We start from the raw sequence: 13,634 nt of genomic DNA, 5'->3' as shown, positions 1-13,634 counted from the left end.
AACATAATGCTAAATAAATGCAATAAAGACAGAAGGCTTAATGGGCGGTGGTTTGTTTTCATGTCCTGCACGAAGACCACCATCTTCAATTTCCCGCCTGTATTTCAGTGGCCAGGGGTTAGTGCGCTGTTTTAACAGTTTACCAATGCACTTTATGATTTTGAGAATGATTAATGATTAGAGAAACAACCTTTGGTAACTTTCCAAGTTTACACAACTCGTTTTAAACGCGATATCGACGCTTTATTATTTTACATTTTTGTGAAGAAAAATCACGTTCTACTTTCTGAGAATGCGTTCTCTTTCTGGATTTTGAACGAATTTGTCAAATGCTGACATTAACATATAGTGAATGTCTGTTCCATATAAGTTATCATTCCCCGAGCACAATCTATTGAAGGATGAATATTTCGCCTTCTCTACCCTTGATACATTAGCCAAAGTCCTAAAGTATCTGTACAGGGACGCGTAAGCAAGCTTTAGATAATAGAGCTTGCACACGCGTCACTGTATAGTTCTCATACAACTCGAGTTGTTCTGTCACTGAATGTAAAATGCCGTAGTTCACATACGTATAGAATAGAACGTACTTGAATTATTCCTCGATTTTAAAACTTGCTAAGGGCTTGATTTCGCCGTTGCCAATATAGATAAAATAAAATGGCATATACATATGTTTGTCTTAATCACATTGTGCTTCTCTTTCTTTATTTTGGTTTTAAATAGCATGTTAGATGAACAGCGGCATAAGTCGTATTTTTTACTAAGAGGTTTTGGTTTGGGCTTTGTCAAAGAGAAAATCGGGGAAAAAAAAGACAGTTCTTTGCTAGCGAATAAAACAGCAGAGCTTTTCTTTTGTGTTATATAAGACTGGATAATTTCGTATAGCTTGACATTTCATTAAGCAAATGTTGCATGTAATGATGCGAATGAACCATTCAAGTGGTTTCGTCTCCTAAATAAACGTAATTGATGCTGAGATAATCACGTATCCACGCAAAGTTTATTTGGTTTAGTGATCAACTCGTGTATCATTAGGAGATGAACCACGCAAAGTATGGGCCTGACCTAAGCACTGCTTAAAAAAGTATTTCTACAGACTGTTTCCCATAAAAAACTAATTCATAACTTGACATTACCGAATTTATTTCTAAACCCCTGCAGTAATGGGTTTGGAAAAGAGAGTTTTGTTCAGTAAACAATAACTTGTTCTCTTTATAGAACTTTTTTTTAGGCGTGTGTGACTGGAGCTATAGTTATATTCCTATAAGTATTCATGTATAATTAGCCCTTCGTCCTATCTTTAAATAGCGTTATTGCCATTAATTATTTAATGAGGTTTGGGTATTTATTTGTCTCATATTATTTTGTGAATCAAATTCCAAATAACGGTATAATGCTTTGAAGGTCCGGAAACAGTAACTTATCATCATCAATACCGTCATTACCACTTATTTTTTATTATTGGAAGACACACTTTCACAGCTGATGCCTTCTATCCTATGCATTGGATGAAAGGATTTATAAAAGTTGGAACAGTTTTCTTTTGCTGTGTTGATTAAGGCCTGTTACGTCGATCCGGGTATATTTATAATCATGCGGATAAGTATCGTCATGGAGTAACAATCTAGAAAAATGATTTGTCCATAACTTAAATTGAGTCAAGGTCGCATATAACTATTCCGTCTGATTCGGTCCTGTTTACAGCTATCATTCCACAGAAATAGCCTTTTCAAGTTCTCTGAATTGCTCTCTTTCGTATATTTCTTGATAGGCATACAGACTATCGAAACAGTTTGTTCATTTTCGTATTATTCGCGAATGGCAGGGATCCCCAGCCTCATGACCTGCCAGTCAAGATCTATCCTCTAAGTTTATTTTCAATTTCCATATGCAATATGTTTTATTACGAATAAGTGTGCACGAGTCATGTAATATTAATGATGTCTTGAATAGTAATTCTAATATCGACATTTGTCTTTCTTACTATCCAATGTACATTTATAACTGCATTGCGTATTATGCCTACGTATTACATAATTTGCTGATCATCGATGATGTCGACCATAACAATTAAGTGAAACTTACTTTTCTTAGTATATCGAACCATACCTAAAGGAGATATGGCATGTTTGTTAAGGCTCGCTGTCTTCATAACTATTAATCAGTTGGGGTCAAATGAAACTGACTGTCCACAATAGGATAAAGCGTTACGAGCGTATAGCTTGCTTGATAAAATATTTTATTTACACATTACAAAAGTAGTTTTAAAAAATCCCTATATTTTTCTTACGTTAGTCACGTAGGTGACTAGTTCAAGTCAGGAATAGTTGATATACAAACATAATAAAATTATAATAATCGCCATGAATTTATTCCACCTCTGATCTTTGTCACTGCAAAATATGCCTAGACTAAGAAAGTAAAGCCAAGTTAGGTAAAGTGTGTACACGAAGCGTTTACATACATCTTTAGTAAGTTAAAATGAACCGAAATACAGTGTTGTCATTGGAATAAGTTATATGACCTCACATTATGGCGTTATTAAATGAAGAAATGTAAAATAGATGCATATCCACTTACTCAGACGAGACGTTTGTACCAGTGAATGAATTTATTTGGAGTCTTCTACGATTAATTGGGAAAGTATTGTACGTATAATGAATCCAGAAAATGGGTAGATATATCATGGGACCTATTGAAGGATTGAATAAGTCGCATCACATTTCAATAAACATGTCGCCCATTTAAAACAGTAACCTAGCAACATTTCAAAATGTATGAGTTGACTTATTTGGCTCATTGTCAATAGATACATCATAACCAATACCAATAGATGAAATAGGTAGAGAGACAGAATCTAAAAAGTTGTCTAATTTTGCTACAGGTATATTACATGTTGCTTGTCATCAGAATTGTAATTTAAGGAGAGTGAGTGGTACATAAATTTGAAGACTGAAACGGAGAAATGATTAATTAATATTGTATGAGGAAGAGCTATTTTCAGAAAACGATATATATGTTGCATTAATAATTGAGACGATTTGAAAAACTACGAATGTTAATGGTGAGCAGTTGTGTGCTTGTATAATGGAAAAAACATTGAGATTAATCATTTGATAATTGCAATCCGGGAGAAAACCTTGTTTCATTAAAGTAGCTGCTGATAGTTAGACCAGAGTTATAACACTAGAAGCAGAGTACTAATCATATATAACAATTGTTTATTGTGTGCATTGAACCAATTAGACGGTGAATTTTTTATCAGATGATATTTTTGATATGATAGATGAAGGAAATAATGTAAATACGGTTCAAATATAACGAAATCTATGTAGTAATGGAGAGGTAGAAACAAAAGAATCAGTGAATACAATCTCTCATAACTTGCAAGTGAACACGAGAAAGTTACTAAACCAACTCGATTTTTTATTATAAAACGGTGCACTAACGCTTCTTTCATGAAGATTTTGCACTTACAGTTTCACCGAAAGAAAGTAGTACAATGCAAATGTAATAACTTTCCAAGGTGTAGAAATTCAAATTCCAGGTGTAGCTAGCAGTGGCTTCACTGATTCTGTGTTCGTTAACATTTAAGAAAGCTACGAAAGCAAATAGCAGCTACTTGCTTGCTATATGGCAAAAATAACAAAAAGGTGGAAATTGTAATGCCTGATACAATTAGCACTTTGTTAACTAAAAGCTTATATTATACGCATGTCGACAGAATCTAAGAAAATACTTAGTACAAACTATCAAAAATAAGCGTTTAATAAATTATGACATGAATTTTGATTTGTACCTGAAAGCGTATAAATGCAATAACAACACTTTACTAATTTGATTGGTTTTGTATACAATTAGATAGAAAACCTAGGGAATTAGGGCAATTCAAAGTATAGCTTGATTAACCTATTTAATTCGGACTACAATATGGTTTTACACTATGCATCAGAAAAATAATGAAAACATTAACAAGTTTAATATAATTCATGAAATAATTTATTTTCCTAGAATACAAGTTAAAACACAAGGTAAACGAACATTTGAAATGACATTACAATATTGTGATTTAAATTCCAAATAATCATTAAGATGCTATCCCAAGTCCAGGAAATCCAGTATATAATGTGCTGTTGTGCTAATAGTCTAGGAAGAGCTGATGTGCTAAAAGTATTGATGTATCATAATTGTATAATCCAGAGTGCCCTTGAATAAATTCGCAATGATTCGAAATAAATGATATAGTCTAAAATGTCAATGATCACCCTGCTACTCACAAATGAGCAAATGTTAAATAAACAGCTCCTCCTAAACTGCATCGGAACACAACTGAACCCAATTTAAAAATGAATACAACCAGGATACAATAAGACAACAAGGATGTCAATGATCACCCTGCTACTCCCAAATGAGCAAATTTTAAATAAACAACTCCTCCTAAACTGCATCATAACATAACTGAACCCAATATAAAAATGAATACAACCAGAATACAATAAGACAACAAGGATGTAGATCAAACGCTTACCTCCAGAAAAAACCAGCAATCAGCAGGCATTGATACAATTCAAAGATTTAATTAAACTGAAATACAATAACTCGAACAAGTTTATAGAAAACTCAGCGTAAAAAGATATGAGGCATATTTCTACCTTATAATATGTACAAAACATCAAACATAACTTATATTGGTTTCTTTAGATAATTACAAAGTACACTCAATGCATTATGTTGGTAAACATGTGCTAGCTCATGGTGCCCGTTTCAAACAAAATATTAAACATCAAACAAATATTGAGAGACTATGATATGATTGATTGACACAGTATCGACGCTAAAGCAAACAATGTGTATTTTAACAAACCTAATGATGGTAAACCAGGAAATAATCGAAATTAATATACATACGTGTCAATGGATCCAAACGTCGTCAATCTATGTTGATGGTCCATATGCTTTTGATTTCCTTAAATGGATAGAAACATATCTAACCGAAATAAATAATCCATGATGTCAACAAGTGATGGTTGACAAATTTAAAGAATCCAAATAAATGATAAGATGTTTGCAAGAACATTTTAATGATTATCCTTTTGCACCTTGATCTTACTGCTGCTGATTTATCGCTACTGCATAATATATTAATTTCCTCGATCTGTAAGCGATGCATATGTATAATCAGCGCCAAATCTGTTAATCTTGAGACGGTAAATGTCTATTTATTATAAAAACAATTGGCTTATGACACATTTCATGAACACATTCCTTTCCGAAAAGGCGTACGCGACATTTTCCTATTCACCACAGACTGCTGATTATTTTCGATCAGGAATTAGTTTTGCTCCAGAGTGAGCAATTTACGTTTTCCCCTTTTCCGCCAATAGTAAAACTTCCACTCATGTTGCCTCCGTATTTTTAAATAATGGGTTATTTAGCTCTGACAAATTATGGTTAATGTACTTCTCTACTTTAACAGAAGAGAGTTAAATCTTTCTTTCGGGAACAAAGCCCAAGACACGTTATTGGCTTGTTCTTTACTAGTCAAGTCAGTCAGCGGGTTAGTTTTAAATGAATGTTTTAATACACATTTCATGTAAAGGTCTATTTAAGAAAGGATCAATTTAATTTTTTTTGTCGGTTTCTGGTCCAGAAGCAAATCTGTTTGCATGAATTTGTTTCAGGTTTCGGTACCATCTACCAAGACTCACTTATTCGATGGTCAAAGCATTCCATACCGTATTACATCTGCTGGTTCTTTCTGTGAGATTGGCGATATAGGTTTTGTCAAACAAGTTGATTAAAGCCGTAATATGCTTCTTGCTGTAATTCGTGTGCAGAAGAGTATCGTCATTATAATTACATTTCCCATTCCTTTTAACAATTTGCGCATATGACGGATGCTGATGCGACTGAAGTGATTAGTACGAAAGACACAAACTTCAAGTTATATAAATATTTTGGGGTTAGGTATGTCTTTAACGTATGGCATAATCGGCTTTCAACATATGCTAGATGCAATGGTCATGAGACCCAATTTATAAATGTTGTTTCCCTACCACGTTTAAAATATTCCATATTTTGCACCGGCTCCACATCAAAAACGATAGTTTTGCGAAGGTCAGTACAAAACAATGTTTCTGCCATCTTTCATTCTGACCAACACCACGCGGAACGGGAAGGTGTAGTGTGATGGTTCAATTACCCTCATGTCTGGCATTTTACCTAATTTTAAGTCGATTGTTAGAGTGTATTGTATGTCCTTTAAGTTTGATTGATTGTGAGGTGCCTACGTCTTTTTCATGCTTGTTATCCTGTCCTTATACAAATTAGAAAATCTATTTGAAAGAATGATGCTAATATTAGCTACTACGTCTTTTCCCACCTACATGGGGAAGTCAAGAGCAATTTCGTTACCGGGGAATACTTTTAGTTTGCCACCCGACTCGTCTTCGATGACCATAGTACATACCATATTCAGCATATCTATCCTATCATTTGCTCAGGCATTACTACTTCCCGCTTTAACTTATTTGCATGAAATATTCCATATATGTTCCAAACTATGTCCATTCCTAATATGTTGTACATTTAGCCTTTCACCAGCTTGACATAAAATGACCCTTTACGTTTGACTTACAATGTGCCACTACTAGAGGGAAGATATATAAACACTTTATCACCTACTTCGAGCTCCACGGTTACAATATTTCGCACATTTGCCAGCCGACATCGCGAATTCCTGGTGCAGAATTATCCTAGAACAATACAATGATATACCGTATTCCATATCTAAAGGTGAAAAAATTACTACCATCCGACGTGGTAAATTCTTTTGTACATTGATTCTTACCACCGGTTTAAAATCTTAAGAAAGGTACCGGTCACATTGTTCTCCGATGATGAGAACAATGCCGATTTTTGTCTTTGCTATAGCTTAAATTGATCAGGCGAAATATCTGTTAAGTTTCTGAACCTTAGAGTCAATGGAGCAGTTGTTTCTTATTATCCACCTGCAACCTAGTTTATTCCGCTATACTAGTGGGAAATTGAAAATGTAACAAAGATGGGGTCTAGAACACTCAATATTTCGAATTGTTACGTTGTATATGGGATAGTCCATATATATTGCTTTGATGTTTCTTTTCACGACACACGATGAATTGTTCGATTTCAAGCCAGACATTTGGTTATCTCTAAGAAGTCTCCGAGATACCCCTACGTCTATACACACGGTGTCGAGTCAAACCTTACCGTCCTAACCACCGCAATACTGTTTGCTCACAGTCTCTTCGAATTGTGGAAAAGACAATAGATACTCAACCGAATAACATGACTAAAGGTGTTTGCACACGTAAAACGGAGCTCTCTCTCTCTCTCTCTATGTATATATATATATATATATATATATATATATATATATATATATATATATATATATATATACATTCTACCTTTTGGACAAACCCTTTTCCACACATGCGGAGCATTCCCTGTCCATACGAATAGCAACCTTCCTAACTATAAAACTCTCTCCTCATAAGCACGTTTTCTTGTTTCACGTGAGTGCCGTGTCTTTACATTGTTTTTGGAAACGAAGTGTTAGCGATATAATGTTCTTGTGCAGCAATGTGAGAGATACTTGTGAAGGATATTTGCCTCAGAAACAGATACTGCTTTTACCGCATGTTTTTTACAATTGCGTTTTGAGATGAAGTCTATTTGACTCTTTAATGTTGCTTAACCTTACCACATTTAAATCATCGTTGTGGACACGTACACGTTCTACTTACTCTGTTATAACGTTCTTCTCTAATTCTACCTATATGCATGTTTTGAAACACATGACTGCATCGCTGGAATCGTTTAATTATTTCACACAGAGCATACAGAACAATTGAACATTCAACCTTTAATAAATTTATTATGTCACTATATAACCAATATTATGAGTGTGTGTGCGTTTGTGTTATAAAATGCTAATTAGGTGGCTCACAGTGCTTTCCTTTTCTCTGCAGATAAATGTTTATATATATATATATATATATATATATATATATATATATATATATATATATATATATATATATATATATATATATATATATATATATATATATATATATATATATAAAGAGGGAGAGAGAGAAAGAGAGATAGATAGATAGATAGATAGATAGATGTATATAGGTGTGTGATATTAATTATACTATTCATTGGTTATACTAGAGAAAATTGGCATCATTGCCAATATATGTACATTTGCAAAATTAACTGTTCATATTTTTGCTATTAATATGAATGCTGTTAGTCATTTTATCTGTAAGCATGACAATGAAATAACGTGGTTGATGTGCATAATTATTCCGTAATTGGTGACGTAAATATGATCAGCATCATTTTATACTTCGATAAACATCGGAAATATTTGCATGAGAGGTACATTTTAATCCAATTCATAGGGGTTTTCTGGAAGTACACGACCAAGATAAGTGGCTGAACGCATGTATCTTTTTATGCTTGTTTCCTACATCCACAGTTATCTTCAATTGAACAACGTATATCCTACCTTCAAAGTAGATATGTGTTATGCAAAGACCATCAAATCACTGCTGGTTACATTTATTCCTGGATACAAAACCAGCTGCATATTAATGCAGTGCATTAGTACAATACGCTTTTGTCATTTGATGTGAACACTGAGCCAGCTTTCCAATTTTTGTTTACATTAGATATTTCGTTTACATGTGTTATTTTAGTATATTCTTGTAGTTATATCTAAACCAATTGTCACAGCTGCATACGTTGAGTCAGTTTTATACCTTGGTCAACAAATTGTTGCTCATATATAGGTATGTATGTATGCATATATATATATATATATATATATATATATATATATATATATATATATATATAGAGAGAGAGAGAGAGAGAGAGAGAGAGAGAGAGAGAGAGAGAGAGATAGATAGATAGATAGATAGATATACACACACACACATACAGAGAGAGAGAAAGAGAGATCACTGTAACCGGTTATATAATGGAGAGGATCCAATTTCCACGAGCGTGTCACTGCGGCTATGTCTAGTTAACCGGATGGAGTCCATATCACGCCAAGGGGTCGTACCGGCACAGCCACAACACCCTATTTACACTGGAGGACTCCAGGTCCACCACACAATCTTCAAGGACGAGAAGCTGATATCTGGCCATTTTCCTATATTATACCTTCCCATGTCATACTCAGTTCCAAGAATTTCACGTGTTTGACACTTCCAGACCACAATGTAACATTAGGCCTGAAGTCAGTGTTACATATGCCTCATTGGATTAATATATATGGATGCATGCAAAAAGAGAATTATGAAATACACGCCTTACAATCATGCTGTAGATAAGTGCATTTAATCCCAGTTCAGTCATGGAATATATCTTTGTTTTATCCCAATGCAGATTAGAAAACGGGAAGTGTGTGGTTAAATCTTCAAATATACATTAAATATTGCATAAGTTCCTTCTTCCATTACTGGACGATATATATTAGTACACAGTGGTCAACACAGTTTGGGGAGTCATAGCTCAGAAAGTTACAAGACAATCGCGCAGTAAGAAATTTTAATTAGTTGCAAAGTGTGTCTTACGTAGGCTGGTCGGCTGTGTATGGATCTGACAGTTTCCTTATAAATATATTAAGGACCTGCAAATTATATTAGTCCAGTCAGAGTTCCTCCTGGAAAACTTTCCATTTAGAGGATAAAATTGTAATTTAATGACAAATTCAAATGCACATTTATTTGAAATATAGTTTTTTTCTGTTTTCTTGTTTACCGCATTTATTTTATCATTCCATGTAAATAGAAGGTTTAAAGAAATCTTTTTAAAGAGCTACAGTGTATCAGATGCTTCTATGTCCTAATTGACGTTGAGAGTAACAATTTAGGATTTTGTTCTAGGTTAATATTGAATTATAACGTAAACGAATGTACGTGTGTATGAAAGCTGTTTTGAATGTATAAATGAAGAAGAAACCTCCTGTTGAAACAAACATATATTCCTGATACAATATGTGTTGCGTTCGATCTCTCACTATGTCCTATACTGTTTGCATGTGGGGCATATGGTGAAATCAAGGCCTACGATGTTCTAAATGTCATACCACATTACATTTGTTTTAGACAAAACTGTTTTTTATTTTAATAGTGTCAATAGGTACATACAGTTATTGATGATAATTGATATTTCTAATAAATATATGATTTTGTCATTCCTAAGTGTGGTTGCTGATATTCCTTGTGAAAACATATGGATTTAATCACTAATCTGACCACCTACTGAGTTTATATAAGTCCACTTTCAAGGCGTCAGCTGCTAGGATTGTGTAATCGCTATTCATTAATAATGACGTGTCGGCTGCAACAATTTCCATCAAAATGCATTTAAATGACAACATCGTTTACTATGGTACAAATAAACGTGGTCCAAACATTGATTGTTGGGGCACATTTCTCCTGATATACTGATATTAAGTACTGCTTATGTTTTACGATATTTTGTTGATGAATGAACTAATGCAATATAACCTTATACATAAGTGAGAACTTTGTTCATAGTAGCAAATTACTAAAATAGCGCAGACTTATTCAGTGTAAAGATTTAAGTGTTCCCGCAGTAAAATCAGCATGAGCGCTTCAATGTTGGAAACCAACACTAGACACGAACATGTTATATTCAAAGTTGTTTTACCAGAATAGACATATTGTCTAATATCATCTCGGTTATGTATTTTGATTTCGGTCAGTGTGATGCAGGAGCTTGAGTTATTACATCTTATGGAACATGCTCCTGTTATAGTGCGTCTGAATAATTATACAACATATGAAACGTGCTCTCGTTATAGTACATGTTAATAATGACACAACTTTATTTGCATTTTGTAATTTCCTTTCCGCTGATAAGTGTTTACATTAACGATGAACATACATCATTATGTCACGTAAGTACATGTAGCTGACCATTACGTAGGTTCTACGTACATTGGCACAAAACGGTGAAGTTTGTTTGTGAAGCATAAGGCGACGTTTGTCTGGAAAATATTAATTTTGTATGAGTTCAATGTGAACCAGCTTTATAGTTGTACCTAACTATATATCATTACAAACTCGACAAAACGTTCCGCACGTGTCAGTCTGGTAATGTTGATAATGGATGACTACATTATTACCATAATCGTTGTATCATATTATTTAAAATGAGGAGGAAATTATTACTTGGCAACCCGTCTTAAGCAACAATATATTTTATTATGCTTTAGTATGTCGTCACTTTTATAACATCTAGCCTACAGTTCAGTGCTGATTATTAAAAAAGGTAATAACTGTTTGAAACAAACTTTGAATACACAAATAATAATGAATAAAACTAAAATCGATTATTGTATATATCATTGTCACTGTATGATAAGACATGCATACCAGCACGTAAAAATCAAAAATATATTTCAAATGTTACATATCGATAAAGTTATGTTCACTTCAGAATATCACCAGAGGAAGCCACTGAAGAAAGCCAAGCTGATTTATATGTGTTCCATTTCTTGTTTCACTTTGAGGTATAAAACGTTAATTTCCGCGTGATATTACATTATTTCACGAGTTTGGTTATGCACTACATTATTAGGAAGTCAAACATTTCATTGTCATATATAACTCGACTTATTTTTTCACACACATATATATATATATATATATATATATATATATATATATATATATATATATATATATATGTAAGGAGCATGTGGACTCAGTTCCACTAATAGACAAGAATGATCAGTAACGAGTTTTCTGCAGTTCAACAAATATGGCATGCCCTTAGAATACAAATTTAAAGATTGAACTTTCGTTATTGCGAATTAAGTCCGATAAAATCATACAATTAGGGATAAAGGTCTTAACAAGTCTTCTTAAGATCAAACTTCTGATAGATGTTAGTTCCTTAGTTGAAACCGAAATTAATTCCAGCGCTGGAAGTGTTGATGTGCATATGGTTGGTCGTTCAGTGATGATGTGTAACGTTATTGCAAATGATTTACATAGCGCAGAGGTTATCGGAGTAAACATTTAGGTGCTCCCGAGTAAAATCAGCATGAATGCTTTAATGTTGGAAACGAACACGAGACACAACATTGTTGTATTAAAAGTTGTATTGCCATTATAGTAATAGTGTCTAATAGCATTTCGATGATATATTTTGATTTCGGTCGGTGTGATGCAGGAGCTTGTGTTCTTACATCATATGGAGCATGCACTTGTTATATTACGTCTGAAGAATGCTACAACATATGAAACTTGCTGTTGTTATAGTACATTTGAATAATGATACAACATTAATTGCATTTTTTTTCTTTCCTTTCAGTGGGTAAGTGTTTACATTAACGATGAATATAGAGCATGATGTTACGTAAGTACATGTAGCTGACCATTACATGGGTTATACGTATATTAGAACAAAAAAGTGAAGTTTGTTTGTGAAGCATCAGGCGTCGTTTGTCTGGAAAATATTATGTCTGTAGCAGATCAGTGTAAGCCAGCTTTATAGTCGTAAATAACTATATAGCATTACAAAATCGACAAAATGTTCGGCACGTGTTAATCTGGTAATGTGGAGAGTGAGTGAAAACATTAGCAAAATAATCGTTGTATCCGAATATGTGAAATGAGGATAAACTCACTATATGGCAATCGGTCGTAAGCAACACTGTAGGCAACCAGTCGTACGCAACAATATGTTTTAATATGCTTGAGTATGCCGTCGCTTTTTTCAGTCTTGCCTACATTTCAGTGCTGATTATTAAAAAAGTCAATAATTGTTTGAAAAGTAACATTTGAATACAAAAATAATAATGAATGAATTTAAAATCGAGTAATGTACATATCAATGTGATGGTATGATAAGATAGGCTTACCAGCATGTAAAAATCGAATAGATATTGCAAAATGTACAAATTGATAAAAGTTGTGTTAAATTCAGAATATCAACAGAGGAAGCCGTTAAACGAAGCCAAGCTGCTTTATATGTGTTCCTTTCCTCGTTTCTCTGTGATGTATAAAGCGTTACTTGCCGCGTGATATTACATTATTGCTCGATTCTGGTTATGAATTACATTATTATATAGTATTTCATTCCATTGCCATATATGATTCGACTTAATTATTCGCATTATATATATATATATATATATATATATATATATATATATATATATATATATATATATACATATATACATATATATATATATATATATATATATATATATATATATATATATATATATATATATATATATATATATATATATATCGATGATCTCAATTCAAGTAGTATACAAGAGTGAGAAGGAAAAAGTTTTGTACGATTCAACAAATAATGTCTATCCTTAGAATACAAATGTAAAAAAACAAATTCGTTATTGCGACTTATGTCCGAAAAAATCATAAACTGAGATATAATAGTCGTAGCAAGTGCTAATGATCAATTATCTGAAGAAACTTCTTTAGCGGAAAACCAAAGTAAACCCAATGCTGGAAGTGCTGATGTGCCTGTGGTGGGTCGTGTAATGGTGTTGTGCA

General features: G+C 33.3%; 1 protein-coding gene across 1 annotated transcript in view; it reads left to right on the top strand.

Moving 5' to 3' along the window:
- LOC149774125 (E3 ubiquitin-protein ligase TRIM45-like) overlaps window positions 1-13,157 on the top strand; it is a 115,122-nt gene extending 101,965 nt beyond the window's left edge. The window contains exon 15 of the mRNA XM_089945814.1: window positions 12,418-13,157. Within this exon, the coding sequence (XP_089801940.1) occupies window positions 12,418-12,456 (39 nt within the window). The 3' untranslated portion in view covers window positions 12,457-13,157. The remainder of the gene's footprint in view (window positions 1-12,417) is intronic.
- Window positions 13,158-13,634: the final 477 nt, after the last annotated feature.

The sequence above is a fragment of the Sinohyriopsis cumingii genome, unplaced genomic scaffold (assembly GCF_028554795.1).
Source record: "Sinohyriopsis cumingii isolate HCF-2022 unplaced genomic scaffold, ASM2855479v2 utg000426l, whole genome shotgun sequence".
In the NCBI taxonomy this organism is placed as follows: Eukaryota; Metazoa; Mollusca; class Bivalvia; order Unionida; family Unionidae; genus Sinohyriopsis; species Sinohyriopsis cumingii.
Note: the sequence above shows the minus strand (reverse complement) of the source record. Positions and strands in the feature narration are given on the sequence as shown.